The 26,315-nt window shown below is 46.6% G+C and overlaps 2 protein-coding genes across 2 annotated transcripts in view; both read left to right on the forward strand.

Moving 5' to 3' along the window:
- The first annotated feature begins 1,442 nt into the window (after positions 1–1,442).
- Positions 1,443–14,878, forward strand: LOC139211839 (G2/M phase-specific E3 ubiquitin-protein ligase-like). Its single transcript, XM_070842253.1, has 17 exons — positions 1,443–1,520; positions 2,826–2,897; positions 3,387–3,484; positions 3,601–3,702; positions 4,342–4,466; positions 5,095–5,263; positions 5,706–5,812; positions 5,936–6,052; positions 6,590–6,714; positions 7,100–7,193; positions 10,337–10,507; positions 10,582–10,736; positions 11,181–11,365; positions 11,449–11,621; positions 12,387–12,426; positions 12,509–12,680; positions 13,050–14,878. Exons 2-17 carry the CDS (start codon positions 2,843–2,845, stop codon positions 13,388–13,390), a joined length of 2,229 nt encoding a protein of 742 aa, XP_070698354.1. The 5' UTR covers positions 1,443–1,520; positions 2,826–2,842; the 3' UTR covers positions 13,391–14,878.
- A 512-nt stretch (positions 14,879–15,390) lies between these two features.
- Positions 15,391–26,315, forward strand: part of scfd1 (sec1 family domain containing 1) — a 33,086-nt gene continuing 22,161 nt past the window's right edge. Inside the window, exons 1-12 of the mRNA XM_070842656.1 lie at positions 15,391–15,446; positions 16,443–16,513; positions 16,860–16,948; positions 17,879–17,969; positions 18,117–18,239; positions 18,533–18,620; positions 18,902–18,991; positions 19,479–19,534; positions 19,838–19,923; positions 20,050–20,149; positions 24,652–24,791; positions 25,521–25,611. Coding sequence (XP_070698757.1) covers positions 15,416–15,446; positions 16,443–16,513; positions 16,860–16,948; positions 17,879–17,969; positions 18,117–18,239; positions 18,533–18,620; positions 18,902–18,991; positions 19,479–19,534; positions 19,838–19,923; positions 20,050–20,149; positions 24,652–24,791; positions 25,521–25,611 — 1,056 coding nt within the window. The 5' untranslated portion in view covers positions 15,391–15,415. The remainder of the gene's footprint in view (positions 15,447–16,442; positions 16,514–16,859; positions 16,949–17,878; positions 17,970–18,116; positions 18,240–18,532; positions 18,621–18,901; positions 18,992–19,478; positions 19,535–19,837; positions 19,924–20,049; positions 20,150–24,651; positions 24,792–25,520; positions 25,612–26,315) is intronic.

The following is a 26,315-nucleotide window of genomic DNA, read 5'->3' on the forward strand; positions in this document are numbered from 1 at the left end:
AACTTTATTTAGAATTCTGCTGGAGACGCAGAAGTTTCCACTAAATGTGTCAGACTGAGCTTTAGTTCATCTGCTGCTGCTTGTTGAGCATCTTTAGATTATGTTGTCGATAAAGTCAGACGATTTGTCCAGAAGCAGATTTTCCCACAATTTTATATAAATCTTAAGCAATTTGACTGTTTGTAATAATAATAATACCAGGAAAGCCACCACCATCACACAGGACCCCACCCACCCTCTGCACCGATCCTTCCAACTGTTACCATCAGGTCGCAGCTATAAAGTCCCACTTTCCCGCAAAAACCCACTGCCATCACCACCCTGAGCAGTTTGACATAACAAATCAAAGTCCCGCCCAGATACACCACACTGCACTGTCATATATATATCACATAATGCATTTCATTGTCTTGTATTGTACAGGTGTAATGACAATAAAGTTGAATCTAATCTAATCTAATAATGTTTGTTTGTACTGTGTCTTGTGTGTTTTTATCCATTTATTTCGGAGCCTGCAACAGACGAATTTCTGTCATTTGTGACAGACAATAAAGGTTATCTATCTATCTATCTATCTATCTATCACAGTGAAGCATCATCTCAGACACTGCCTGCTGCCCAGTGGAGCCAAGATGGCCGACAGACAGCCAGAAAACTAAGTTGATTATTTCTTTCTGTTCAAACCTTCTAGAAAAAGAAACCCTGGCAGGTTAGAAACATATGGTGACATCAAGTAACATCTAAGGAGGCATGCAATTGCTAAATTCTCCAAGTATTGATTTTATATTGGGAGGAAATTATGATTGATCACATGTCCACTGAAGTGTACATCATGCTTCAGGAGCTAGATTTCACCGACTGGACATGAAAATATATCTTTCAAAGTTCAAATCTTGTTTTTCAGCCTGAAGGTGAATAAAAACACTTAGTAAAACAATCCTGACTGAGGTAAGGGTCATAGTTCATGCATGAAAGGGTTAAAATAAAATAAAAAATGCGACATTATATAAAGCATTGTAAGCTAATTTTAAGCTAAGCTAATTATGTGAGACAGGTGGAACAAACAGATACCGTCGAACAACAGGTGAACAAGTAGATGAGTTAGAAGGAGTGTGCAGAAAAATGAGACATTAAAATGAGTTTTACTGAAGTAAAGCAGATTTATAACACGACGACATGTTTGAGAGACACTTACTTTACATTCAGGGTTGAAAACAGGTCAGTTTGAAATCATTTCCGTGTCTTTCTGTGAAGATTTATTCCGCTGGTTTGTGTTTTTCTTTCTGTCGTGTTTTGAAGATTCCCTCCTCCAAAATAAGAGCGACGCATTTCCGCTTCCGCTGCTTCAGCCACGTAGAAGAAGAAGAAGCGGAAGCGGAAGTGAGGTCCGTTTGTTTTGAAAGAGGGAAATTTAAACTCGACGGCGTTCATGAGAAAGAAAACACAAACAACCGGAATAAATCTTCACTAAACCGCAAGAACATGACTTCACTGTGACACGTTTTAGCCCTGAACGTAAAGTAGGTGTTTAATGAGCACTTCCTGTCAAACATGTCTAGTTATAAACCCGCTGGAGGTTTTTCATCCTGTAACGTCTGAACATCATCGGAAAACTCATTTAACTCCCAGTTTATCTGTTAATTCTTATATTTCATAACCTTAGATTTTCTGTATTTAATATCTGTGGATATTTCCATCTTTCTGTTTTCTGTATTTATATCACTTGACTTGTTTATTCACAGAGTTAGCTTAGCACAAAATTAGCTTAGCTTCGTTACGATGGAGCTCTTTTCTATGTTTGTGCCTTTTATTCATTTGGTGCCGTTCAGTTCAGGAACAAATGAGATAAATAATAAAGAAGGAAAATGTCCAAATCCTCTTCTTCCATAATATTCGACATTACTAAAATGGATCTTTGGATTTAGGACAGTATGAGACATTTAAACACATCACCTCAGGCGATGTTATCGACCAAACGATTAATTGATTAAACAAGAAAATATTTGGCAGATTTTTCGGTAGTTGCAGCCCTGAAATATTGATTTGAATGTGGGATTTTACGTTTATTACAATATTATTATTATTATTATAATTGTAGTTTCCTTGTTTTCATCTGTAACCATGAAATAATTCTTTGGTGATTCAATAATTAAAATGATTAAAACTATCAAACTAAAATAACAAGGAATAAAAAACTGACTGACATTTCTCACTATGTTCTTTAAATCAGCCAACAGTCACAACGCTGAAGATTCATATAAGATCGTGGGAAAAATCTGCTTCTGTATAAATGATCTGACAAAATCACAGAAAATTGGGGAGTATGCTCCACAACAATTAGCCAAGTCCAAGAAGACGACTTTGTCTACAAAACTACTTTATAAATAAGATGAATCCACTTTATCTACCAAAGCCAGAGATGCTCAGTTTAGTATCATAAGAGAGTCAGAATAATATATATTCTGAAATATTTAGGACTAGGTGGCAGCAACAAAATGAGGCTTTGTGGCATTAAAATTAAAAAATGACATTATTATTATTGTTATAAATATAGATATATATTCTGGACAAATCGTCTGACTCTATCGACAACATAATCTAAAGATGCTCAACAAGCAGCAGCAGATGAACTAAAGCTCAGTCTGACACATTTAGTGGAAACTTCTGCGTCTCCAGCAGAATTCTAAATAAAGTTGTGTGAGTTTGATCAGTGAGGAGACCCGTCAGTGTGCTTCTCTGATGATGAAGCTCCAGCAGGGATGAAGAGCGATGAAGCTCAGTAGATGTGACCTCTGACCCCCGGCGGTCTGTCTGCGTCCCTGCAGGTTCGCTTCGCACCGACATGAAGAAGAAGAAGGCGAGGAGGTCGCGGGTCGCCGGCGGCAACCAGGAGGAGTGTGAGTGTGACTGTTCTCTGTTCTCTGAGCCACAAATCTTACCGACACCAAACTCTCCAGTTTGCTTCAGACGCAGAGTCTCGTTGATTTGAGTTTATTTAACTGACGACAGCCGGAAAAGCCTGAAAATTCTCCTTGAACGTCATTGAAAAGTGCTTGAATTTGGCTTTGTAAAAGGTGAAGGAGCTGTTCAGACGCTCTCACAGGGTCTCCGCTCATCCTGGAGAGGTTTGGAAATGTCTGGAAGGTCTGTGTTTGGTGCAGTAACTCCAGTGCTGCTGCTGCTGCTGCTGCTTAAAGTGGCTGTTTTCTGGCTGGAGTCTGGTTGATCAGACTCTTGTGGTTGGTCTTCAGTCATGACCTCAGTGTTTCTGTGTCAGAGGAGGACGTGACCTTGAACATCCTTGAGAGGTGCTTGAGTCTGGCTTTGGAGCAGGTGTTGCAGCCCTGCGTTGTGTCTGTGGATGAATGTGTCGTTGTTGTGTCCAGGCTGCGCTCTCTGCAGGCTCGCCGATGACGATCCGGCCGTGTTTGGAGAGAAAGTGACACTGAAGGAGCACAAACTGTCCGTCCACTACTTCTGTTTGGTGAGTCTCAGGCAGAGTGTTGGAATTCTTTGTGTTGAGGGTTTAAAGCCAAAAACCCTCAGAGGACTTCATCTGGTACAAATCCTCCGTTCTCGTCCGTCTGTGCCGCGTTTCAGCTGACGTCCTGTGGAGTTTACCAGCGAGGAGAGGAGGACGAGGGCGTCTTCGGTTTCCTGGTGGACGACATCAAGCAGGAGATCCGCCGCTCGGCTCGACTGGTGAGAGATCTGATCCAGTTTGAAAGACGGAACCAGTTAGAAACAAACCAGTGAGACCAGAGAGGAAGAGAGGAGAGTCACTGTGTGTTCTGTTTCTACTGTGTTTACTGTCTTTACTGTGTCTTTACTGTGTCTTTACTGTGTTTACTGTATGTTTACTGTCTTTACTGTGTCTTTACTGTCTTTACTGTGTCTTTACTGTCTTTACTGTCTTTACTGTGTCTTTACTGTGTCTTTACTGTGTCTTTACTGTGTCTTTACTGTCTTTACTGTGTCTTTACTGTGTCTTTACTGTGTCTTTACTGTCTTTACTGTGTCTTTACTGTGTCTTTACTGTGTCTTTACTGTCTTTACTGTGTCTTTACTGTGTCTTTACTGTCTTTACTGTGTCTTTGCTGACTTTACTGTGTCTTTACTGTGTCTTTACTGTGTCTTTACTGTCTTTACTGTGTCTTTACTGTGTCTTTACTGTGTCTACTGTGTGTTTACTGTCTTTACTGTGTCTTTACTGTCTTTACTGTGTCTTTACTGTGTCTTTACTGTGTCTACTGTGTGTTTACTGTCTTTACTGTGTCTTTACTGTCTTTACTGTGTCTTTACTGTCTTTACTGTGTCTTTACTGTCTTTACTGTGTTTCAGACGTGCTGCTACTGTAAGAAGAAGGGAGCGTGTGTCGGCTGTAACGTCAGAAGCTGCAGGAAGACGGTCCACTTCCCCTGCGGGAGGAAATACGAGTTCATCTCCCAGTTCACTGAACCCTTCCCGTGAGAGCCGACTACACTTTAAACACTTGTTATTTTATTAGTTAATGGCTGCAACCTAATCCAGACTCCATTGACAAAAACAGTCCTTTTAGCTGACAGAACTCAGGAGCAGCTGGTCTCCTGCTGCCTCAGTCGCTCAGCCTGTTTGTGTTATAGTGTGTTAAACAAATGTTGTGTTGGATCCGTACTGACCCTTTAAACCACCAAAGTCACACAATAACACAAACTAACTAGCAGACTGAGACGGTGGCAGAGCGGCTAAATTCCTGTTTTTGTGAATGAAGTCTGGTGTGATTGAAGAGAGCGACACAATGGCTGCCTGTGGTTAAATAAAGAGGATCTTACAGGTACTTCCTGGTTAGTCTGGATCAGAACTAAACCTTTAAAAGTAGCCTAAAGGGGACCTGGAGCGACCCTTTAAAGGATGATGAACCAGTGAGGAATAAAACCATAAGTGCAGACCCAGAATCAGTAATCACTGATCAGACCGTCTGACCCCAGTGAAGCTGTGAGGAGCATCAGGCTGCCGCTCTCCTCCATCAGGTGCTCGTCAGGGGAAATGTGCTCCGGCGTCTCTGTGTTTAAACGCCGTCCGTGACGGCCGCCGTCTGTCCGTCCGTGTGTCCAGGTCCTACTGTCGGGATCACAGCCCCTCCCAGAGTGTGAGTGTGGGTCCAGACCTCAGCCTGCCTCAGTCCTGCTCCGTCTGTCTGGACTCCATCGAGCCCGTCCTCTGCTACTCCGTCCTCAAGTGTCCGTCCTGCCACAACAGCTGGTTCCACAGGGACTGTGTGCAGGTAGTCTGACCCTCAGCGCTCTGCTTTCATTTCTCCTCTCATCCAACACCTCACGCATTAAAGGGCCAGTTCACCCAAACCACACTGAGAGCTGCGGAGGAGCAGCGTCCTGGTCACTGAGGATGATCCCCAGACTGTCTGCTGGAGCTCTGAACAGATTATTAGAGCTGCAGCGACAGAAGATCAACCTGCAGCTGTTTTCTGATCCTGTTAGTCCGTTTTTAAAGGCAACATCCAAAACATTTGCTGTTTCCAGGATCTGCTGCTTTTCTTTGCTTTGTCTTTCTTTGGTGAACTGGCCCTTTAAAGCAGCAGAGTGTGCAGGTGTTTAACAGCTGTGTGTGTGTGTGTGTGTGTGTGTGTGTGTCTGTGTGTGTGTGTGTGTGTCTGTGTGTGTGTGTGTGTGTGTGTGTGTGTGTGTGTGTGTGTGTGTGTGTGTCAGCGTCAGGCCCACAGTGCCGGCCTCTTCTTCTTCAGATGTACTCTCTGTAACAACAAGGAGAACTTCCAGGAGGAGATGCTCCGGATGGGAATCTTCATCCCAGAGAGGTAACGTGATCGCCGACATGTGACGAGGGTTCGAGGACGCACGGGAACAGGAAGTGACCTCGGGAGACGAGGCATTGTGGGTAGAGGGAACTGCTTTCTTCTTCACTGTGCTCTTTCCTGCAGAGATGCCTCATGGGAGTTGGAGGCGGAGGCGTATTCGGAGCTGCTGGTGGTTTACAGGCGCTGTGACGCTCTCACCTGCCTCTGCAACGACGGGCGCACGCACTCCGCCAAGTCTGGGTACGACATCTAATCTGATTTCATCCCCAGAGTTGATCCAGGTGTCACATCCACAGGTAAACACACGGTCACATGGGAGAGTTCACCTGTCGGAAAGGTTTCCTGAAGTCCAACAGCTCCTCAGAGTTTCATTCATCTTGTCAGCATCACTTCTGGTCAGGTGACACTCAGAGGTGACATCACTTGAGTCAGTTTTTCAAAATAAAAGACTGTGGCGTCAGAGAGCAGGCCGCATGACACATTAGCCACAACTAGCGTAGCACGCACTGATCTCCCACCGTACTGTGAGGGGTCGAGGTGCATTGTGGGTAACGTAGGCAGCAGATTTTGACAGTAAGAAGAATGTTTGGAGTGAAAAAGAGGATTTCTGAGGTTCTGCTGTGGGTCAGACGGTGTTTCAGGGCTGCAGTGGAGGATTTATTTAAAAAGGACGCTCGTCTCTTTGTCCCTAAAATGACCGTTAGCATTAGCTTAGCATTAGCTCAGAGCAGCTCACACACCAGTGATCCACGTTCCCGCTGCTGCTGTTTGTTCCAGCTGGTTTGAGGTGATCCGCTGCCGGCTGTGTGGATCCAGAGGGACTCACAGGAAGTGTTCGGGGCTGGAGTCGGACACCAGAGACTGGGCCTGCAGCGACTGCACGCAGGCTGCTGACGGGAGAGGTGTGAGTCAGCCACTGGATAAAAGATCCTCGTTTAATGTTTCTCAGAGTGTTTGAGGCTCAGCAGGAAACCAAGTGAACTGTTGAAACCAACCAAAAGCCCCAAATCTTCTCTTCTGAACAGCTGGAATCACAACAGATGTTTTTAAAGCGCTCGTTGATTCATTTTCTGTCGACTGACAAAATCAATTCACCGTTTCAGATGTAATTAAGATATCTCAGCAAACCTGAAGTGAAGTGAGTTTTATTTGAAGAATCATTGGAGGATTCCAGTCAGTATCAGTGCTGTGTGTCTGAGCGTCCAACCTGATCAATAGAGTTCTGATTATTGATCATTAAAGATGTTGGTGTTGTTCTTTATGTCAACTGTTTTCTTTCTTCTCCAGCTTCCCTGGTTTCATCTCCTCAGAGGGGTCAGAGGAGGAGTCTGCTGTCCAAACGCCACCCGTCCCCCATCCACTCCCCCGTCAGCTGTAAGAGGTACGTAAACCTAACTCCCCTCTCCTCCACAAACCTAACTCCCCTCTCCTCCACACAAACCTAACTCCCCTCTCCTCCACACAAACCTAACTCCCCTCTCCTCCACACAAACCTAACTCCCCTCTCCTCCACACAAACCTAACTCCCCTCTCCTCCACACAAACCTAACTCCCCTCTCCTCCACACAAACCTAACTCCCCTCTCCTCCACACAAACCTAACTCCCCTCTCCTCCACACAAACCTAACTCCCCTCTCCTCCACAAACCTAACTCCCCTCTCCTCCACACAAACCTAACTCCCCTCTCCTCCACACAAACCTAACTCCCCTCTCCTCCACAAACCTAACTCCCCTCTCCTCCACAAACCTAACTCCCCTCTCCTCCACAAACCTAACTCCCCTCTCCTCCACACAAACCTAACTCCCCTCTCCTCCACACAAACCTAACTCCCCTCTCCTCCACAAACCTAACTCCCCTCTCCCCCACAAACCTAACTCCCCTCTCCTCCACACAAACCTAACTCCCCTCTCCTCCACACAAACCTAACTCCCCTCTCCTCCACACAAACCTAACTCCCCTCTCCTCCACACAAACCTAACTCCCCTCTCCTCCACACAAACCTAACTCCCCTCTCCTCCACACAAACCTAACTCCCCTCTCCCCCACAAACCTAACTCCCCTCTCCCCCACAAACCTAACTCCCCTCTCCTCCCCACAAACCTAACTCCCCTCTCCCCCACAAACCTAACTCCCCTCTCCCCCACAAACCTAACTCCCCTCTCCTCCCCACAAACCTAACTCCCCTCTCCCCCACAAACCTAACTCCCCTCTCCCCCACAAACCTAACTCCCCTCTCCTCCCCACAAACCTAACTCCCCTCTCCTCCACACAAACCTAACTCCCCTCTCCTCCACACAAACCTAACTCCCCTCTCCTCCCCACAAACCTAACTCCCCTCTCCTCCACACAAACCTAACTCCCCTCTCCTCCACACAAACCTAACTCCCCTCTCCTCCACACAAACCTAACTCCCCTCTCCTCCACACAAACCTAACTCCCCTCTCCTCCACACAAACCTAACTCCCCCCTCCTCCACAAACCTACAGTCGTATGAAAAAGTTTAGGCACCCCTCTGAGGCTGCATAATAATTTACTCTGTCTGCACAGAAAACGCTCACAGTGGCATGCCATTCATTTTCTAATAAAAGCTAAGTAATGGGGTATTTTCCAGACAAAGATTTTTAGTGTAGCAATATTAAGTTGTATGAAATTGTATAAGATGTGAAAAATAGGCTGTGCAAAAATTTGGGCACCCTTGTCATTTTGCTGATTTGAATACCTGTAACTACTTAGCACTGATAAATTGGAACACAAAATTGGTTTGGTGAGCTCATTAAGCCTTGAACTTCATGGACAGGTGCATCCAATCATGAGAAAAAGTATTTAAGGTGGCCAATTGCAAGTTGTTCTTCTCTTTGAATCTCCTCTGAAGAGTGGCAACATGGGGGCCTCAAAACAACTCTCAAATGACCTGAAAACAAAGATAGTTCAATGTTACGGTTTAGGGGAAGGCTACAAAAAGCTATCTCAGAGATTTCAGCTGTCAGTTTCCACTGTGAGGAACATAGTGAGGAAATGGAAGACCACAGGCACAGTTGTTGTTAAGGCCAGAAGTGGCAGGCCAAGAAAAATATCAGAGAGGCAAAGGCGAAGGATGGTGAGAACGGTCAAAGACAACCCACAGACCACCTCCAAAGACCTACAACGTCATCTTGCTGCAGATGGTGTCACTGTACATCGTTCAACAATTCAGCGCACTTTGCACAAGGAGAAGCTGTATGGGAGAGTGATGCGGAAGAAGCCTTTTCTGCACACACGCCACAAACAGAGTCGCTTGAGGTATGCAAAAGCACATTTGGACAAGCCAGCTTCATTTTGGAATAAGGTGCTGTGGACTGATGAAACAAAGATTGAGTTATTTGGTCATAACAAGGGGCGTTATGCATGGCGGCAAAAGAAGACAGCATTCCAAGAAAAACACTTGCTACCCACAGTAAAATTTGGTGGAGGTTCCATCATGCTGTGGGGTTGTGTGGCCAGTGCTGGTACTGGGAATATTGTTAAAGTTGAGGGTCGCATGGATTCCACTCAATATCAGCAGATTCTTGAGAATAATGTTCAAGAATCAGTCACAAAGTTGAAGTTACGCCGGGGCTGGATATTTCAACAAGACAACGACCCAAAACACTGCTCAAAATCTACTCAGGAATTCATGCAGAGGAACAAGTACAATGTTCTGGAATGGCCATCCCAGTCCCCAGACCTGAATATTATTGAAAATCTGTGGGATGATTTGAAGCGGGCTGTCCATGCTCGGCAACCATCAAACCGAACTGAACTGGAGATGTTTTGTAAGGAGGAATGGTCGAAAATACCTTCATCCAGAATCCAGACACTGATTAGGGGCTATAGGAACCGTCTAGAGGCTGTTATTTTGGCAAAAGGAGGCTCTACCAAATATTGATGTGATTTTTCTGTTGGGGTGCCCAAATTTATGCACCTGTCTAATTTTGTTTTGATGCATATTGCACATTTTCTGTTAATCCAATAAAACTCATTTCACTACTGAAATATTACTGTGTCCATCAGTTATTTGATAAATCAAAATGAAATTGCTGATCCAAACACCTCATGATTTAGAAATGAAAATAATGGAAATTGTCAGGGGTGCCCAAACTTTTTCATACGACTGTAACTCCCCTCTCCCACACAAACCTAACTCCCCTCTCCCCCACAAACCTAACTCCCCTCTCCTCCACACAAACCTAACTCCCCTCTCCCACACAAACCTAACTCCCCTCTCCTCCACACAAACCTAACTCCCCTCTCCCCCACAAACCTAACTCCCCTCTCCCCCACAAACCTAACTCCCCTCTCCTCCCCACAAACCTAACTCCCCTCTCCTCCACACAAACCTAACTCCCCTCTCCTCCCCACAAACCTAACTCCCCTCTCCTCCACACAAACCTAACTCCCCTCTCCTCCACACAAACCTAACTCCCCTCTCCCCCACAAACCTAACTCCCCTCTCCTCCACACAAATCTAACTCCCCTCTCTCTTTGTGTCTCTGTCTCTCTCTCAGATCGCCGTTACCTGGAGGGTCGGGGTCACCTGAGGAGTTCCTGCAGGTGTTGACCCCTCAGCTCGGCCCCCTCAGTGTGCAGGTGGAGGTGGGGGGGGACCGGGCTCTGTCTGCCGGCGTGGAGCTGGTGAGGAGGATCGACTTCGACCCCACACACACTCTGTCCGTCAGGTGAGGGGACGACCGGCCCACCTTTCATCCTCCAAACAGAGTCAGTGCCCTTAACTTATTTACTCTCCGTCCAGGTTCAAAGACAACCAGCAGACTGCATTTCCCAGCAGCCTCCAGGACAGCGACACGGCCAGGCAGCACTTCCTGAAGCTGCTGGTGCAGCAGATCCAGGACTCTGTGGTGTTTGAGGGTCCAGACGGATCCAAAAACTTGGCTCTGGACTGTCGGGGTACGATGTTTTTATTCCCGTTTTGTTCTGACAGCTGTCTGTTAAAGTCATACATGTGGAAACACCAGCTAGTTCTGTTCAGCTGGAGGTATATTAACCTGCAGGTAACCATGGTAACAGGGCCGATGCCTCTGGCAAAGGGTTAAACTGGCTACAAACCCTCCTTTACCCTCAGACACCTGTTTTTTTCAGGGTCTTGGTGTCTTAATGTGGTGTTTTGTGGTCCGAATGGTTAAAAACTTCACCAAGTGAAGTGGAGCGAGTAGAAGTGGGTGTGTGAGGGGTCGGTGAGGGCTGAGACATGGAGGAGATCTGAGCTCAGCTGGTGGACGGAGGTGTTCTCCCCCTCACTGGGTGTGGTTACAGCCGTGTGGGTGATGGCGTGCCGGCAGCTTCACCGCTCTCTCTCTCTCTCTGTCTGTCTGTCTCTCCGTCTGTCTCCAGCCCTGCGTGACGACCTCTACTTCGACGTGGGCAGCCTGCTGGCTCTCTCTCTGGTCCACGGCGGTCCTCCTGTCACCTTCTTCTCTCGCGCTCTCTACCAGTGTCTGTTCAACTACCCGCCCAACCACCCGCTCACCGTCGCACACATGACCCCCGGCACACGCTTCACCCGCCGGGTCAGCAGGGTGAGTCATCGTGTCACCTGACGGACAGTAATGATCAGATTCCTCATCATCGCAGGTGGACTGATTGATTGGCTGATTTCCAGATCGCGGAGGCGGAGTCTTTGGAGGCTCTGAAAGAAGCCGTGGCGGCGAGTTGGGAGTACCTGGAGCTGGCCGGCTGCAACCGACCAATCAGCAGCCTGGAGGAGAGAGAGGCTCTTGTGGAGGATCTGGTCAGCTTCACTATGATCACCAGGATGCAGCTGCCACTGCAGAGGTAGAGACACGAGGGAGAGGAGCTTTACTCACTACATCTAGAGTAGATGTGTCATTTAAAGGGTAACTCCAGTGTTATTAAACCTGGTCCCTCTGTGTCCACATCCTGGTGTCTGAGTGACTGGTAGGTAGTAAAAGTGTTGGAACTGGTCCAGTAGATCACCAGTAGATCACCTCAGCCAGCAGACACCAAACGGGCTGCAATGGCTGCAACGTGATCCTTTGGGACAACTGCACCTGATCACAGTAGGTCCACTAAAAGAGCTTGTTTGATCCACTGACAGGCTCACAGTGTTATTCTAAGTGTGTGACAGCATCATGGAAAGGATCCCTACAGAGAGAGACCTGGAAGATCCTTTTGGTTTAACCACAAACAGCACACACACCAGACTCCATTCACTAAAACAGGGATTTTAGAGAACAGAACACAGGAGCTGCTGCCTCCATCAGTCAGTTTGTGTGTGTTACTGTGTGTTACAAAAATATTGTGTTGCGTTTGAATTAACTGTTTAAAACACTTAAGTCACACAGTAACACAAACAAACTAACCGATTATGGCAGCAGCTCCTGTGTTTCTGTGAGCTAAAATTGCTGTTTTTCTGAATGGAGTCTGGTGCCTTTAAAGAGAGAGATTTTTCTCACTATATCACTAAATGTGGATTAATCAGCTTCAAAAAATTCCACCAGTCATTTAGACATCAGGACAAGTCAAAATAAAACAGTGGAATTGTCCTTTAACGGTAATAACACTGTTTTTGCCGTCCAGGTTTCGGGAGGGCCTGCAGACTCTGGGTGTCCTCGATCAGGTGATTATCGTTGTCTCTTGTCTGTGTGACGTCACGCTGAACGTCCTCCTGAGCAGGTGTGACCTCCTCTGATCTGATCCAGGTGCAGCTCTTCCCGTCGCTGTTCTGCCGTGTTTTCTGTGAGACGGCCGATCGGCTCACGGCTCAGACGGTCGGTCGGCTCTTCACCATCAGATTCTCCCGTCAGGAGGAGAAGCTGAGCAGGGAGACGCCCGTCGCCTCCTTCTGGAGGCACTTCCTGCTGGAGTGTGAAGGTACAGGAAGTAGACAGGAAGTTGCCTGACATGTGATCGCACAGTCACACCTTCGACTGCACGAGCAAATAATCTCCTCTCCTCTCCTCTCCTCTCTCCTCTCCTCTCCTCTCCTCTCCTCTTCTCTCCTCTCTCCTCTCCTCTCCTCTCCTCTCCTCCCCTCTCCTCTCCTCTCCTCTCCTCTCCTCTCCTCTCCTCTCCTCTCCTCTCTCCTCTCCTCTCCTCTCCTCTCCTCCTCTCCTCTCTCCTCTCCTCTCCTCTCCTCTCCTCTCCTCTCCTCTCCTCTCCTCCTCTCCTCTCCTCTCCTCTCCTCTCTCCTCTCCTCTCTGCCCCTCTCCTCTCCTCTCCTCTCCTCTCTCCTCTCCTCAGTTGGGAGGACCTCTATCTCCCTGCAGGACCTCCTTCGTTTTTCCACAGGAGGTGAGGAGCTCCCAGCGGTCGGCCTCCTCCCCTCTCCCTCCATCTCCTTCCTCCACCCCAACAGCTCCTCCCCACTGGGAGCTGAGGAAGAGGGGGGAGGAGGAGGAGGAGGAGAGAGGGAGACTCTCAGGCCAGAGAGGGAGGTGCACAGGGACGAGGGGCTCTTCCCTCAGAGCGAGCCCGGCTCCAAACGCCTCCTCCTGCCCGTCATCACCTCCTATCAGGCCTTCAAGAGCTCCATGGAGCAGGCTGTCAGCCACCGTGTGCACCTCCTCCCCACAGAGAGTTAGTGGAGGAGGAGGAGGAGGAGGTTCTGATCAGAGGTGTGTCTACTGCAGTTATACGGAGGTGGATTTTTATATTTTATATTTTTATATTATCCGTGTGGTGTGTTAATGATTTGTTGGGTATTTAAAGGAGCAGTCTGCTGTTTTTCTATAGTTGTCAACAAATCTCATGTTCAGATGAACCAACAACATGTCGGTCCACCTCTCAGCTCTCAGCCCATTGGCTCCTACTGAAGACATAAATCTTTCTTAATTTTCAGAAGCTGATTAATCCATATCTTTCTGTTCAAAGGCACCAGATTCCATTCATAAAAACAGTCATTTTACCTTGCTGTCGCTGGTCTACTGCTGCCTAAATCGGTTAGTTTGTCCTTAGTTAGTTTTAAACAGTTAATTTAAACGCAGCACAATATTTTTGTAACACACAGTAACACAAACACACTGACTGATGGAGGCAGCAGCAGAGCAGCAGCTCCTGTGTCCTGTTCTCTAAAATCCCTGTTTTAGTGAATGTAGTCTGGTGTGTGTGCTGTTTGTGGTTAAACCAAAAGGATCTTCCAGGTCTCTCTCTGTAGGGATCCTTTCCATGATGCTGTCACACACTTAGAATAACACTCTGAGCCTGTCAGTGGATCAAACAAGCTCTTTTAGTGGACCTACTGTGATCAGGTGCAGTTGTCCCAAAGGATCACGTTGCAGCCATTGCAGCCCGTTTGGTGGCTGCTGGCTGAGGTGATCTACTGGTGATCTACTGGACCAGTTCCAACACTTTTACTACCTACCAGTCACTCAGACACCAGGATGTGGACAGAGAGGATCATGGGTAGGAACAGCAGAGTTCTCCTTTAATAATAAAATAATATCACCAGATTTATATTCACGTTGTCATATTAGCCAGATTATTATTCTTTTATCCATAAACATTTTCTGAATTAACCAGAAAATCCTCCACATCATGTTGGAAAACAAAGATGATTTTACTTCTTAATTTCAGCTCCAGGAAGCTTGGAAATGTTTTTCTCCTTTTCTCCCTTTTCTCTCTCCTCCTCTTCAGACTGTGTGATCCTGATGAGATGATTTATGAACAAAGCTAAATATCTTTCTTCTAGATTAAGAATTATGGTGCTGGTTTTATTTTATTTAGCTTTTCTTAATTTGATTTCATTGTACATATTATACTTATTGTTTAAGCTTTAATGATGATGAGATTTTCTCTTTCCTTGTTTGTCATGTTAAGAAAAAACATTTCTTAAATAAAATTACAGGAACCCTTTAAATTGTACCTTAATTAACCTTAATTTTTCTACTATTGCTTCTCTCACCTGCTGCCTTTGTTGCTGCTGTAACATGTAAATTTCCCCCGATGGGGGATCAATAAAGTCCATCTTCTCTTAAAAACCACGTAGGTTGTCAAAGGTGCATCGCAGATATTTGGCAGATTTAATGAATAAATGTTTAAATAAATGCACTTTCTGAGTCATTGTCGCACCAGTTTTCACCATTTTTACCGACCAAACTGTCTCTTTGTTGTCAGCGTGTGTCTTTCTGTGGTCTTAGTCCGTCCGTGATGCTCAGAGTTTTAGATGACAGCAAACTGAATCATGTTGAGCTTCGGTTGGACACAGCCAGCACAGTGAAGGAGTCACTTTGGGCTCATTGTGACACCTTTTCTCACCATTTTTACAAACTGATGGAGAAAATAAACAGCAGATGGATCCAGAATAAAAAGACTCTTCAGCTGCAGTTTGATACTAAATGATTCACAATGAATAAATAATATAGTAAGTATTCTGCTTTAAACATCATGTTTTAGTGGTTTTAGTACTTTTACCTCCGTAACTGAATACTTCCTCAAACACTACTGCGGCAGAGTGAGACCTCCTCAGTTTTACCCCCTCTGACTCTTGTTTGGTCTCTGGAAACTCTGTTGGAGTGAGACCTCTTCCTCATTCCCGTCTCGTCAGGCTGCCACGTCATCAGGCTGCTGCCACGTCATCAGCCGCTCCGTCACCACCAACAACATCAAACATGGCGGCGTCCGTGCGGGAGAAGCAGACAGGTTCGTTTAACGCGCTTTTCCATCTTTAACGGTTATTTTCTGCGGCAGACAGCGACGTTAACGGGCCGCAGAGAGTTTAAACACCGCCGTGTCGGACGGAGGAGGTTTATCCGCGACTGTCACGGCTCTAACCAGCTAACTAACCACTCCTCTTCCCTTCACTAGCCGCTAGTTGAGCTGATTAACTGATGTTTCAGCTTCACTGCGGATACAGAAACATAACTAGTACTCCTCCACTCACTAACTAATGAACAGACCGGGCTGTTAACTCATTAACTGGACAGTTGACCGGCTAGTTTAGCCTGTTAGCTAACGGTGCTGCTAGCTTCCTAACGCCTGTTAGCTCGGTGAAGCTAACCTGATGCTACCTGAGAATAAACACAAACTGTTGGACCACAGTGTTAAATAACAATAACAATAAAATACCTGCCTTTAAAAATACTTCACTAATCAATAGAATCTAAAGTACCAAAACTACAAGCAGCCATTGATCTGATCACAGAATATTTAGTATTTGAAAACAGAAATGTATTTATTGATGTGCTCATCATCTTCCTGTGGAGAAACTGGTGACTAAAGAGATCAGATAAAAGAGGAGGACAAGTGGGAAGTTTAGTTTCCAGCAACGCTTTTTGCCTCTAAAGTACATGAACAGTTCATGTTCGCTGAGGTTTACACATCACAAAGTACACAAGAGGTTAAAGGACGTAAAAAATCCCACACAGCCTCTGAGAGGAAGACGTTTCACAAGGAAACTTGAAGGAGAGCAGCGCTGGAAGAAACGCTCCGGTTCTTTCAAAGTAGAAACACGGCGGGTTAAAGTCCAGAAGTCTTATCAGACAGAAGAACAGGAGCGTTGACTCTCACTGTCCTGTCCGTTCAGACAGCTGATGTCCTGCAGGTGGATTAGTGGAGCCGTCATGTGGCCACGCTGCTCTTCTCCTTCATTACATATAACTAGTGTGTGTGTGTGTGTGTGTGTGTTTGTACCTGCAGCCGCTCTGAAGCGAATGCTGAACTTTAACGCTCCTCCTCTGAAGAACACGACAGCTGAGCCAGTATGGAAGGTAACACACACACACACACACACACACACACACACTGTTGTAGCTGCCACATGTACACAGTATAATGTTTCTGTCAGCGGAGGAGCTCCATCATCATCATCATCATCATCATCAGGAGAAAGATGTGGTGCTTTTTCCCTCTCATTTAAACCTGAACCTGGTCCAGACCGGTCACAGCATCATGTTCCTTCTCTGCTTTAACGTCTGTGTGTGTGTGTGTGTGTGTGTGTGTGTGTGTGTGTGTGTGTGTGTGTGTGTCTCTGTGTGTGTGTCTCTGTCTCTGTGTGTCTCTGTCTCTGTGTGTCTCTGTCTCTGTGTGTCTCTGTCTTTGTGTGTGTGTTTGCAGGTGTTGATATACGACCGGTTCGGCCAGGACATCATCTCCCCGCTGCTGTCTGTCAAAGAGCTGAGAGACATGGGCATCACTCTGCACCTGTAAGACACACACACACACACACACACACACACACACACACACACACACACACACAGGTTGGACAGATTTTAGGGACATGAAGCATCTGAAGAAGAAATGACATCACAAGAAGAAGAAACACCAGCGTAGAAATCTGTGTGAACATTCTCGTGTGCTTAGAGTAGAAACAGAAGTTCTCTGTTTGTCCTTGAAAGTCACACTTATAATCGTTATCCAGTCACCAGATAAATTCTGTGCAACATCTTAAAAACACGTCATTAAACTTGTTATTGATCCAGTTTTTATCTCAGCTGGATGGTGCGTGGCTTTAAATGTTGCTGCTGCAAGGAATTATGGGAAGACGTTATCTCCCTCCTGGACAGCTGTCTCTGTTTTTAAGTTTATCATTTACAGCTGCCATCAAGCTGATAATCATCAAATTACTGCGAGGAGCTGCTAGTCTACTTCATGGAACATTATGGAAAGGATCCCTACAGAGAGAGACCTGGAAGATCCTTTTGGTTTAACCACAAACAGCACACACACCAGACTACATTCACTAAAACAGGGATTTTAGAGAACAGGACACAGGAGCTGCTGCTCTGCTGCTGCCTCCATCAATTGGTTAGTTCAGATCCAATATAATTGTAACACAAAATAACACAGAAACTCTTTTTAAATATCGAACTCGTACAGTAACACCAACTAAACAATTGAAACAGCAGCAGACCAGCAGCTCCTGAGTCCTGTTCTCTAAAATCCCTGTTTTAGTGAATGTAGTCTGGTGTGTGTGCTGTTTGTGGTTAAACCAAAAGGATCTTCCAGGTCTCTCTCTGTAGGGATCCTTTCCATGATGCTGTCACACACTTAGAATAACACTCTGAGCCTGTCAGTGGATCAAACAAGCTCTTTTAGTGGACCCACTTTGTGTGTGTGTGTGTGTGTTTCAGCCTGCTTCACTCTGACAGAGATCCCATACCAGATGTTCCAGCCATCTACTTCGTCATGCCCACAGAGGAGAACATCGACAGGATATGCCAGGTACACACACACACACACACACACACACACACACACAGCAGGTTTCTGCATTCTCACATTCATACCATTAGCATGTTTTGACAGTGTGTCAGTGTTTCTTATCAACAGACACTGTGTGTGTGTGTGTGTGTGTGTGTGTGTGTGTAGGACCTGAGGAACCAGCTGTATGAGGCATACTACCTGAACTTCATCTCAGCCATCAGTAGGAGTAAACTGGAGGACATCGCCAGCGCTGCTCTGGCTGCTAACGCCGTCTGCCAAGTCACCAAGGTTACCATGGTTACTGTCATGTGTTCAGTGCGCAGTTACACGACGACGTGACGTCATAGATTCAGATATTTATCTGATTATACTGTTCGTTCTGTTGTTGGTTGCCGGATGAGAAACAGTTTCCTGTTTTGGATTCAGACGTTCACATTAGTGTGTCTGTCTGTGTGTCTGTGTGTCTGTGTGTCTGTGTGTGTGTGTGTGTGTGTGTGTGTGTGTGTGTGTGTGTGTGTGTGTGTGTGTGTGTGTGTGTGTGTGTGTGTGTGTGTGTGTGTGTGTGTGTGTGTGTGTCTCAGGTGTATGATCAGTACCTGAACTTCATCACTCTGGAAGACGACATGTTCGTCCTCTGCCACCAAAACAAGGAGCTCATCTCGTACCACGGTAACACACACACACACACACACACACACACACACACACACACACAGAGTCATGTGACCCTCTGACTGGCCTGTGATTGGTCTGTTTCAGTCCAAATGAGCCAAAAGCATAAAGACAACAATCAGTATTTCATCCAGAACACAGAAAACCGACTCATAGATGGATCATGAATTTAATTCTCCTCCCCCTTCTGTGTCCCTCGACCCTGTGACTCCCCCTCCATGACTCCCCCCTGTGACTCCCCCCTGGGTCTTCCCCCCTGTGCCCCCCCCGTGCTGCAGCCATCAACAGAGCAGACATCCAGGACACAGACATGGAGGCCATCATGGACACCATCGTGGACAGCCTCTTCTGCTTCTTCGTCACGCTCGGTGAGTCTCAGTGTCAGTGCCTCTTACCTGGCCGCCCACCTGAGCGCCGTGTGCATCACTGCACCTGAAAAACACTTCCTGTACGGGTTTCAAATTAAAAGCCCTTCAGTGTATCTGTGGACAGAATCCCTTCATTTGTTAACAAGGCTTTAATCTGATGGGGATAATTAAAGGTAAACTCGGCGTGGAGTTCAGTGAGGTCGCCGTCACACACAGGTGGAGGTAGGCGGAGGTGGGCAGTGTGTCCGCGGCGGTGTGGTCGACCCAGACGAGGTGGTGTGTCTCAGACTCTCAGTGTGGTTGTTGTTTCTGTCCACTAGATGGAAGCGTTCACTCACATGTCCACACAGACACTCCGGGCCAGGTTCCTTTTTCTCTCATAAAGTCGTCGATGTTGGAGCAGGAAGTGTTTTATCTCTGTAGTTTCAGGTAGTTTGTCCGTGTGCTGAACGGGATGACAGTTTATTAAAGTGTGTCTTCTGTTCAGGTGCCGTGCCCATCATTCGCTGTCCCCGTGGAAACGCAGCAGAGATGGTCGCCGTGGTGAGTTCGCCGTGACATCGGCCGATCTGATTGGTCAGGAGATGAAACCTCAGCCTGCACACCCCGACCCTTTTAGAGCAAACCCTTCAGACATGTTTGTAGTTTAGAGTCCATCTAGTTTTATTTTGTGGTGGACTACACAGATACTGTGATTTTATCTATATATATGATTTATATCAAACTATTGATGTAGGATGTGGACCGAGAGGAGTTATTTCTGAAATCTTCATATGTTTGTGCTGGAAAAAGTTTTTGTCATTACAGGTGTGTGTGTCTGTGTGTGTCTGTGTGTGTGTGTTGTAGAAGTTGGATAAGAAGCTCCGTGAGAACCTGCGGGACGCCAGAAACAGCCTGTTCACCGGTGACAACATGGCTGCTGGACAGTTCAGGTAAACCGTATATGCCGAGTGGCTGAAACTCCACATCCCACAATGCAGTGCTGTATCCCCTGCAGGTCGGCTGTGGGCTCTGTGTGTGATTGCACTCATCCTTCTTTATTCTTCTCTCCTCTGCAGTTTCCAGCGGCCTCTGTTCGTCCTGGCAGATCGTAATGTGGACATGGCCACGCCCCTCCACCACACCTGGACCTATCAGGCGCTGATCCACGACGTCCTGGTGAGCTTTTGAACACTGATGCATAAGGAAACACAAATGTAAACACTTAAGGAGAACTCGACTTTTAACCCGGGCCAGACTCCATTCAGAAAAACAGTGATTTTAGCTCACAGAGCACAGGAGCTGATGGTCTGCTGCTGCCTACATCTGTTATTTTGTTTGTGTTATTGTGTGACTTTGGTGTCTCAAAAGCTTAGTTAGTTAGTTAGTTCAGTGCCTAACTAACCTGCTAAAAAAAAGGAACTAACCAGCAGCTCCTGAGTCCTGTTCTCTAAAATCCCTGTTTTAGTGAATGTAGTCTGGTGTGTGTGCTGTTTGTGGTTAAACCAAAAGGATCTTCCAGGTCTCTCTCTGTAGGGATCCTTTCCATGATGCTGTCACACACTTAGAATAACACTCTGAGTCTGTCAGTGGATCAAACAAGCTCTTTTAGTGGACCTACCAGTCATTCAGACACCAGGATATGGACAGAGAGGACCCAGGGTTAAAAATGCTGGAATTACCCTTTAAAATTAATGCAACAAGGAGCTCTGGCTCCGACTGGAGAGGTAAATCTTCACAGATTAAAAAAGATGCTGTAGTTTTTACTAAACAAATAGGAGGAAATAGTTCTGTTGTCAGGGGACTATTTTCAGCAGCGGATTAATCCACATTTGGTGCTCTAAAATAAGAGAAGTGGATGTCAGATGGCCTTTAAATAAAATATAAAACAATTTGTTAAACATTGTTGTGTGTGACTGTGTGTGTGTGTGTGTGTGTGTGTGTGACTGTGTGCGTGTGTGTGTGTGTGTGTGTGTGTGTGTGTGTGTGTGTGTGTGACTGTGTGTGTGTGTGTGTGTGTGTGAGTGTGCGTGTGTGACTGTGTGTGTGCGTGTGACTGTGTGCGTGTGAGTGTGTGTGTGTGTGTGTGTGTGTGTGTGTGTGTGTGTGTGTGTGTGTGTGTGTGTGTGTGTGTGTGTGACTGTGTGCGTGTGAGTGTGTGTGTGTGTGTGTGTGTGTGTGTGTGTGTGTGTGTGTGTGTGTGTGTGAGTGTGTGTGAGTGTGTGTGTGTGTGTGTGTGTGTGTGTGTGACTGTGTGTGTGCGTGTGACTGTGTGCGTGTGAGTGTGTGTGTGTGTGTGTGTGTGTGTGTGTGTGTGTGTGTGTGTGTGTGTGTGAGTGTGTGTGAGTGTGTGTGTGTGTGTGTGTGTGTGTGTGTGCGCCTTTAGAGATCCCTCACACACACACACAGAAACTCGTGCAGAGCCAGAGTGCTGTCAGCTGCTGAGGTGCTGAGGTTAATACTGACAGCACTGGAATGTAGAGTTACATGGATGTGTTATGTAACACGTCATCAGCATGTCACACACACACACACACACACACTCTCACACACACACACACACACACACACACACACACACACACACACACGGACTCATAACAAGTCGCTCCATCTAATTTTCCCTCGGAGGAGAAAAGCTCAGCCGCTGCGTTCAGTTCGTTCTGCAGACAGTAAAGATATTTAAGACCACTTCATCAATATTGATTATCTGACTGATCCTCAGTCTGATCAGATACTTAGATTTAGATTAGGACAGTAGAGAGACAGTAGAGACACAGTAGAGACACAGTGTAGACACAGTAGAGACAGTAGAGACACAGTAGACACAGTAGAGACAGTAGAGACACAGTAGAGACACAGTAGAGACAGTAGAGAGACAGTAGAGACACAGTAGAGACACAGTAGAGACAGTAGAGAGACAGTAGAGACAGTAGAGAGACAGTAGAGACACAGTAGAGACACAGTAGAGACACAGTAGAGACACAGGAGAGACAGTAGAGAGACAGTAGAGAGACAGTAGAGACACAGTAGAGACACAGGAGAGACAGTAGAGAGACAGTAGAGACACAGTAGAGACACAGTAGAGACACAGTAGAGACAGTAGAGGACAGTAGAGACACAGTAGAGACACAGTAGAGACACAGTAGAGGACAGTAGAGAGACAGAGACACAGTAGAGACAGTAGAGAGACAGTAGAGACACAGTAGAGACACAGTAGAGAGACAGTAGAGACACAGTAGAGACACAGTAGAGACACAGTAGAGACCAGTAGAGAGACAGTAGAGACACAGTAGAGACAGTAGAGGACAGTAGAGACACAGTAGAGACAGTAGAGAGACAGTAGAGAGACAGTAGAGACACAGTAGAGACAGTAGAGAGACAGTAGAGACACAGTAGAGACACAGTAGAGACAGTAGAGGACAGTAGAGGACAGTAGAGGACAGTAGAGGGCAGTAGAGATAGTAGAGACACAGTAGAGACACAGTAGAGGACAGAAGAGGACAGTAGAGACACAGTAGAGACACAGTAGACACAGTAGAGACACAGTAGAGACACAGTAGACACAGTAGAGACACAGTAGAGACACAGTAGACACAGTAGACACAGTAGATACACAGTAGAGACACAGTAGAGGACAGAAGAGGACAGTAGAGACACAGTAGAGACACAGAAGAGACACAGTAGAGACACAGTAGAGGACAGAAGAGGACAGTAGAGACACAGTAGAAACAGTAGAGACACAGTAGAGACAGTAGAGGACAGAAGAGGACAGTAGAGACACAGTAGACACAGTAGAGGACAGAAGAGGACAGTAGAGACACAGTAGAGACACAGTAGAGACACAGTAGAGGACAGTAGAGACACAGTAGACACAGTAGAGACACAGTAGAGACAGTAGAGGACAGAAGAGGACAGTAGAGACACAGTAGAGACACAGTAGACACAGTAGAGACACAGTAGAGGACAGAAGAGGACAGTAGAGACACAGTAGAGACACAGTAGAGACACAGTAGAGGACAGTAGAGACACAGTAGACACAGTAGACACAGTAGAGACACAGTAGAGACAGTAGAGGACAGAAGAGGACAGTAGAGACACAGTAGAGACACAGTAGACACAGTAGAGACAGTAGAGGACAGAAGAGGACAGTAGAGACACAGTAGAGACAGTAGAGACACAGTAGAGACGCCTCTCGTTATGTGTGAGCCAGTGTTTACACTGATCCAGTATATCTGTAATGAAGTCACAGTCTGTTGGCGGTCCGGTCTAGTTCTTGGGTCTGATTTCAGCTTGTTGTCGTGGAAACAGGTGAATCGCCGCCGTCCAGTTGAAATGTTCTGTAACTTCCTGTGAAAAGGCCGTCCAGATCCAGATCCAGATCCAGATCTGATCTGGTTTCTGTTGTGGTGACGGCGGTCCAGATGGCTCTCCGTCTCCCTCCTCTGTTTCCTATAAACACGTCACAGTCTGAACTCACCCAGCGGGAGGCAGCGTCCCAACACTAAAGCTCCCCTCTCATCCCCGCTCCCCCTTCACCCCCGTTCCCACGGCAACAGCGATATTATGATCCGCCGTTGGTTTCTGCGTCGGGACGAGGATCTGTTCCTTGTCGGCCTCGGTCAGGATTGGCGGTGGTGTAATTAGCAGTGACGTGCTGCGGGACGGGTCGTCTTCGGCCTGGAGTTGATCCCAGAGATCTGCGGCGCTCTCAGCGCTTCATCTGCTGGTCTTGGACCAGCCTCCATATTCATCAAGTGTCCCAGAATCACTTCTGGGACTCAAAACTGTAAATGTGAGTTAGATAATGATGACGTCTGTGGTTTTTCTTGGTGGTTTCAGTTTGGATCCGGTACACATAGAAGACTTAAAGAGCTGATTTGGATCATTTAACACAGGAAAAACATTTTTTAACAGAGACAATGGCTTCATTCATGGGTTCATGAGGAGCTGCTTACAGCTGCTGGCAGAAATGTGGGCAGTAAACTGCCAAAACAAGCTGCTGAGGAACGTCAAACATCACCTGACAAAAGGTGGAATAAAGAGGAAGATCCTTTTGGTTTAACCACAAACAGCCGTTATATCACTCTCTGCACACACACCAGACTACATTGACAAAAATAGTAATTTTACATGGGAGTTGCTGGTCTACCGCTCTCTTATTTATTTGTGTTATTGTGTGACTCTGGTGTTTTTAAGAGTTCGGGTGGATCCAACACAATACTTGTGTAACATAAAATAACTCAAACACACTGACTGATGGAGGCAGCAGCAGACCAGCAGCTCCTGTGTCCTGTGAGCTAAAATCTCTGTTTTAGTGAATGTAGTCTGGTGTGTGTGCTGTTTGTGGTTAAACCAAAAGGATCTTCCAGGTCTCTCTCTGTAGGGATCCTTTCCATGATGCTGTCACACACTTAGAATAACACTCTGAGCCTGTCAGTGGATCAAACAAGCTCTTTTAGTGGACCTGCTGTGATCAGGTGCAGTTGTCCCAAAGGATCACGTTGCAGCCATTGCAGCCCGTTTGGTGGCTGCTGGCTGAGGTGATCTACTGGACCAGTTCCAACACTTTTACTACCTACCAGTCACTCAGACACCAGGATGTGGACACAGAGGACCCAGGGGTAGAAACAGTGGAGTTGTCCTCTAATGAATGTGTTTGGTCTGTGTGTCCCCACCAGGACTTCCAGCTGAACAGGGTGGTGATGGAGGAGGGGGCGGGGGTGGAGCCATCTCCTGCCGGCGCCAGACCAAAGAAGAAGAACAGAAAGACCTACGACTTGACCGCCGCCGACAAGTTCTGGCAGAAACACAAGGGCAGGTCAGTGCTGCTGGACTGCTGGAGGGAGAGCGGCTTAATGTCATATAATGTCTTAGTGGTTTTTGTACAGGCTGTAAAGGTACAGTCCGTATTACCTGGCGTGTGGTTGTATGAGGTGCTTCTCTCTAGTTAGTGTAGTGCTTTACATCGCCGTCAGACAGCCCTCTCCCTTATATCCACCTCTGCTCTCCTCCACTAGACTCCATTGACAAAAACTTACTTTGAAGATCATGAGACTGAGTTTTAAATGGTTCCTCCTGTGTTCTGTGAGGTGGCTTTGAAGAGCGCGATAGAACAGCTGTTTCTCACCAGACTCCATTGACAAAAACAGTGATTATTATACCACAATCACCTTGCAGAACACAAGAGTTTCTGTTATTTTTCTGTTTTTAAAAGGTTAGTTTGGATCTTTTAAACACCAAAGTCACACAATAACACAAACAAACTAAGTGATGGAGGCAGCAGCAGACCAGCAGCTCCTGTGTCCTGTGAGCTAAAATCACTGTTTTTGTGAATGGAGTCTGGTGTGTGTGAAGAGAGCGATAGAACGGCTGTTTGTGTTTATGTGGTTTAGGATGTATTTTAGATTAGAAGCTCATTGATTGGTTAGAAGTTGAGCGTACTGTGTGTGTGTGTGTGTGTGTGTGTGTGTGTGTGTGTGTGTGTGTGTGTGTGTGTGTGTGTGTGTGTGTGTGTGTGTGTGTGTGTGTGTGTGTGTGTGTGTTACAGTCCGTTCCCAGAGGTGGCGGAGTCGGTCCAAGAGGAGTTGGACACCTACAGAGCCCAGGAGGACGAGGTCAAACGTCTGAAGAGCATCATGGTGAGACACACACACACACACACACACACACACACACACACACCACGGTGGTCAGCATGTCTGTTGATAAACTGGCCAAACCTCAAGTTCCAGTCACACCTGAGTGTTTTAGGTCATATTCTGTTTTCAGCAGTCACATCTGAGTCATTAGTCACGTCCACGTCTGAGTTTAGGAGTTTATGTCTGATTTACTGAAGTTATTTTCAACTCCTGAGCTCGAGGCCAAATGTGGATCTGCTTCTCCAAGAAAATGTCCAAATCTCCAGGTGACATCTGAAGGCTCAGACCTACCACGGCTCCTGGTTCCACCCATACGACACCTGAGGGTCCTTGGGGGTCATTTCCAGATCCACAGTCCATTCCAGTCTGTGGCGGTCATGCGCCGTAACGCTGTTTGCCAGCCGCCATAAAAATCAAGACGAAGCAGCAGCATGAGCATTAGTAAAGGAAAGCTCTCCCGGGCCGCTTGTTGCCAGGAGTTCAGCTCCATTTGGCTCCTTGTTTTCTTATTATATAAATGTGATTAATGGCAGATCGCCTCACAACCTGCCGTCAAAACAAGCATCCATTTCATTCTCTGGAGCACGTGCAGCGTCGTGGCGTCCATGTTTGCAGGTGATCTACAGACTCTCCGTCCACTGTGAGCTCAGTGATGTCAGGCGGACTTTTCCTTTAGATCAGTCATGGAGAGAGAAAACCTGCCA

This window comes from Pempheris klunzingeri, chromosome 13 (genome assembly GCF_042242105.1).
Source record: "Pempheris klunzingeri isolate RE-2024b chromosome 13, fPemKlu1.hap1, whole genome shotgun sequence".
Taxonomy (NCBI): Eukaryota; Metazoa; Chordata; class Actinopteri; order Acropomatiformes; family Pempheridae; genus Pempheris; species Pempheris klunzingeri.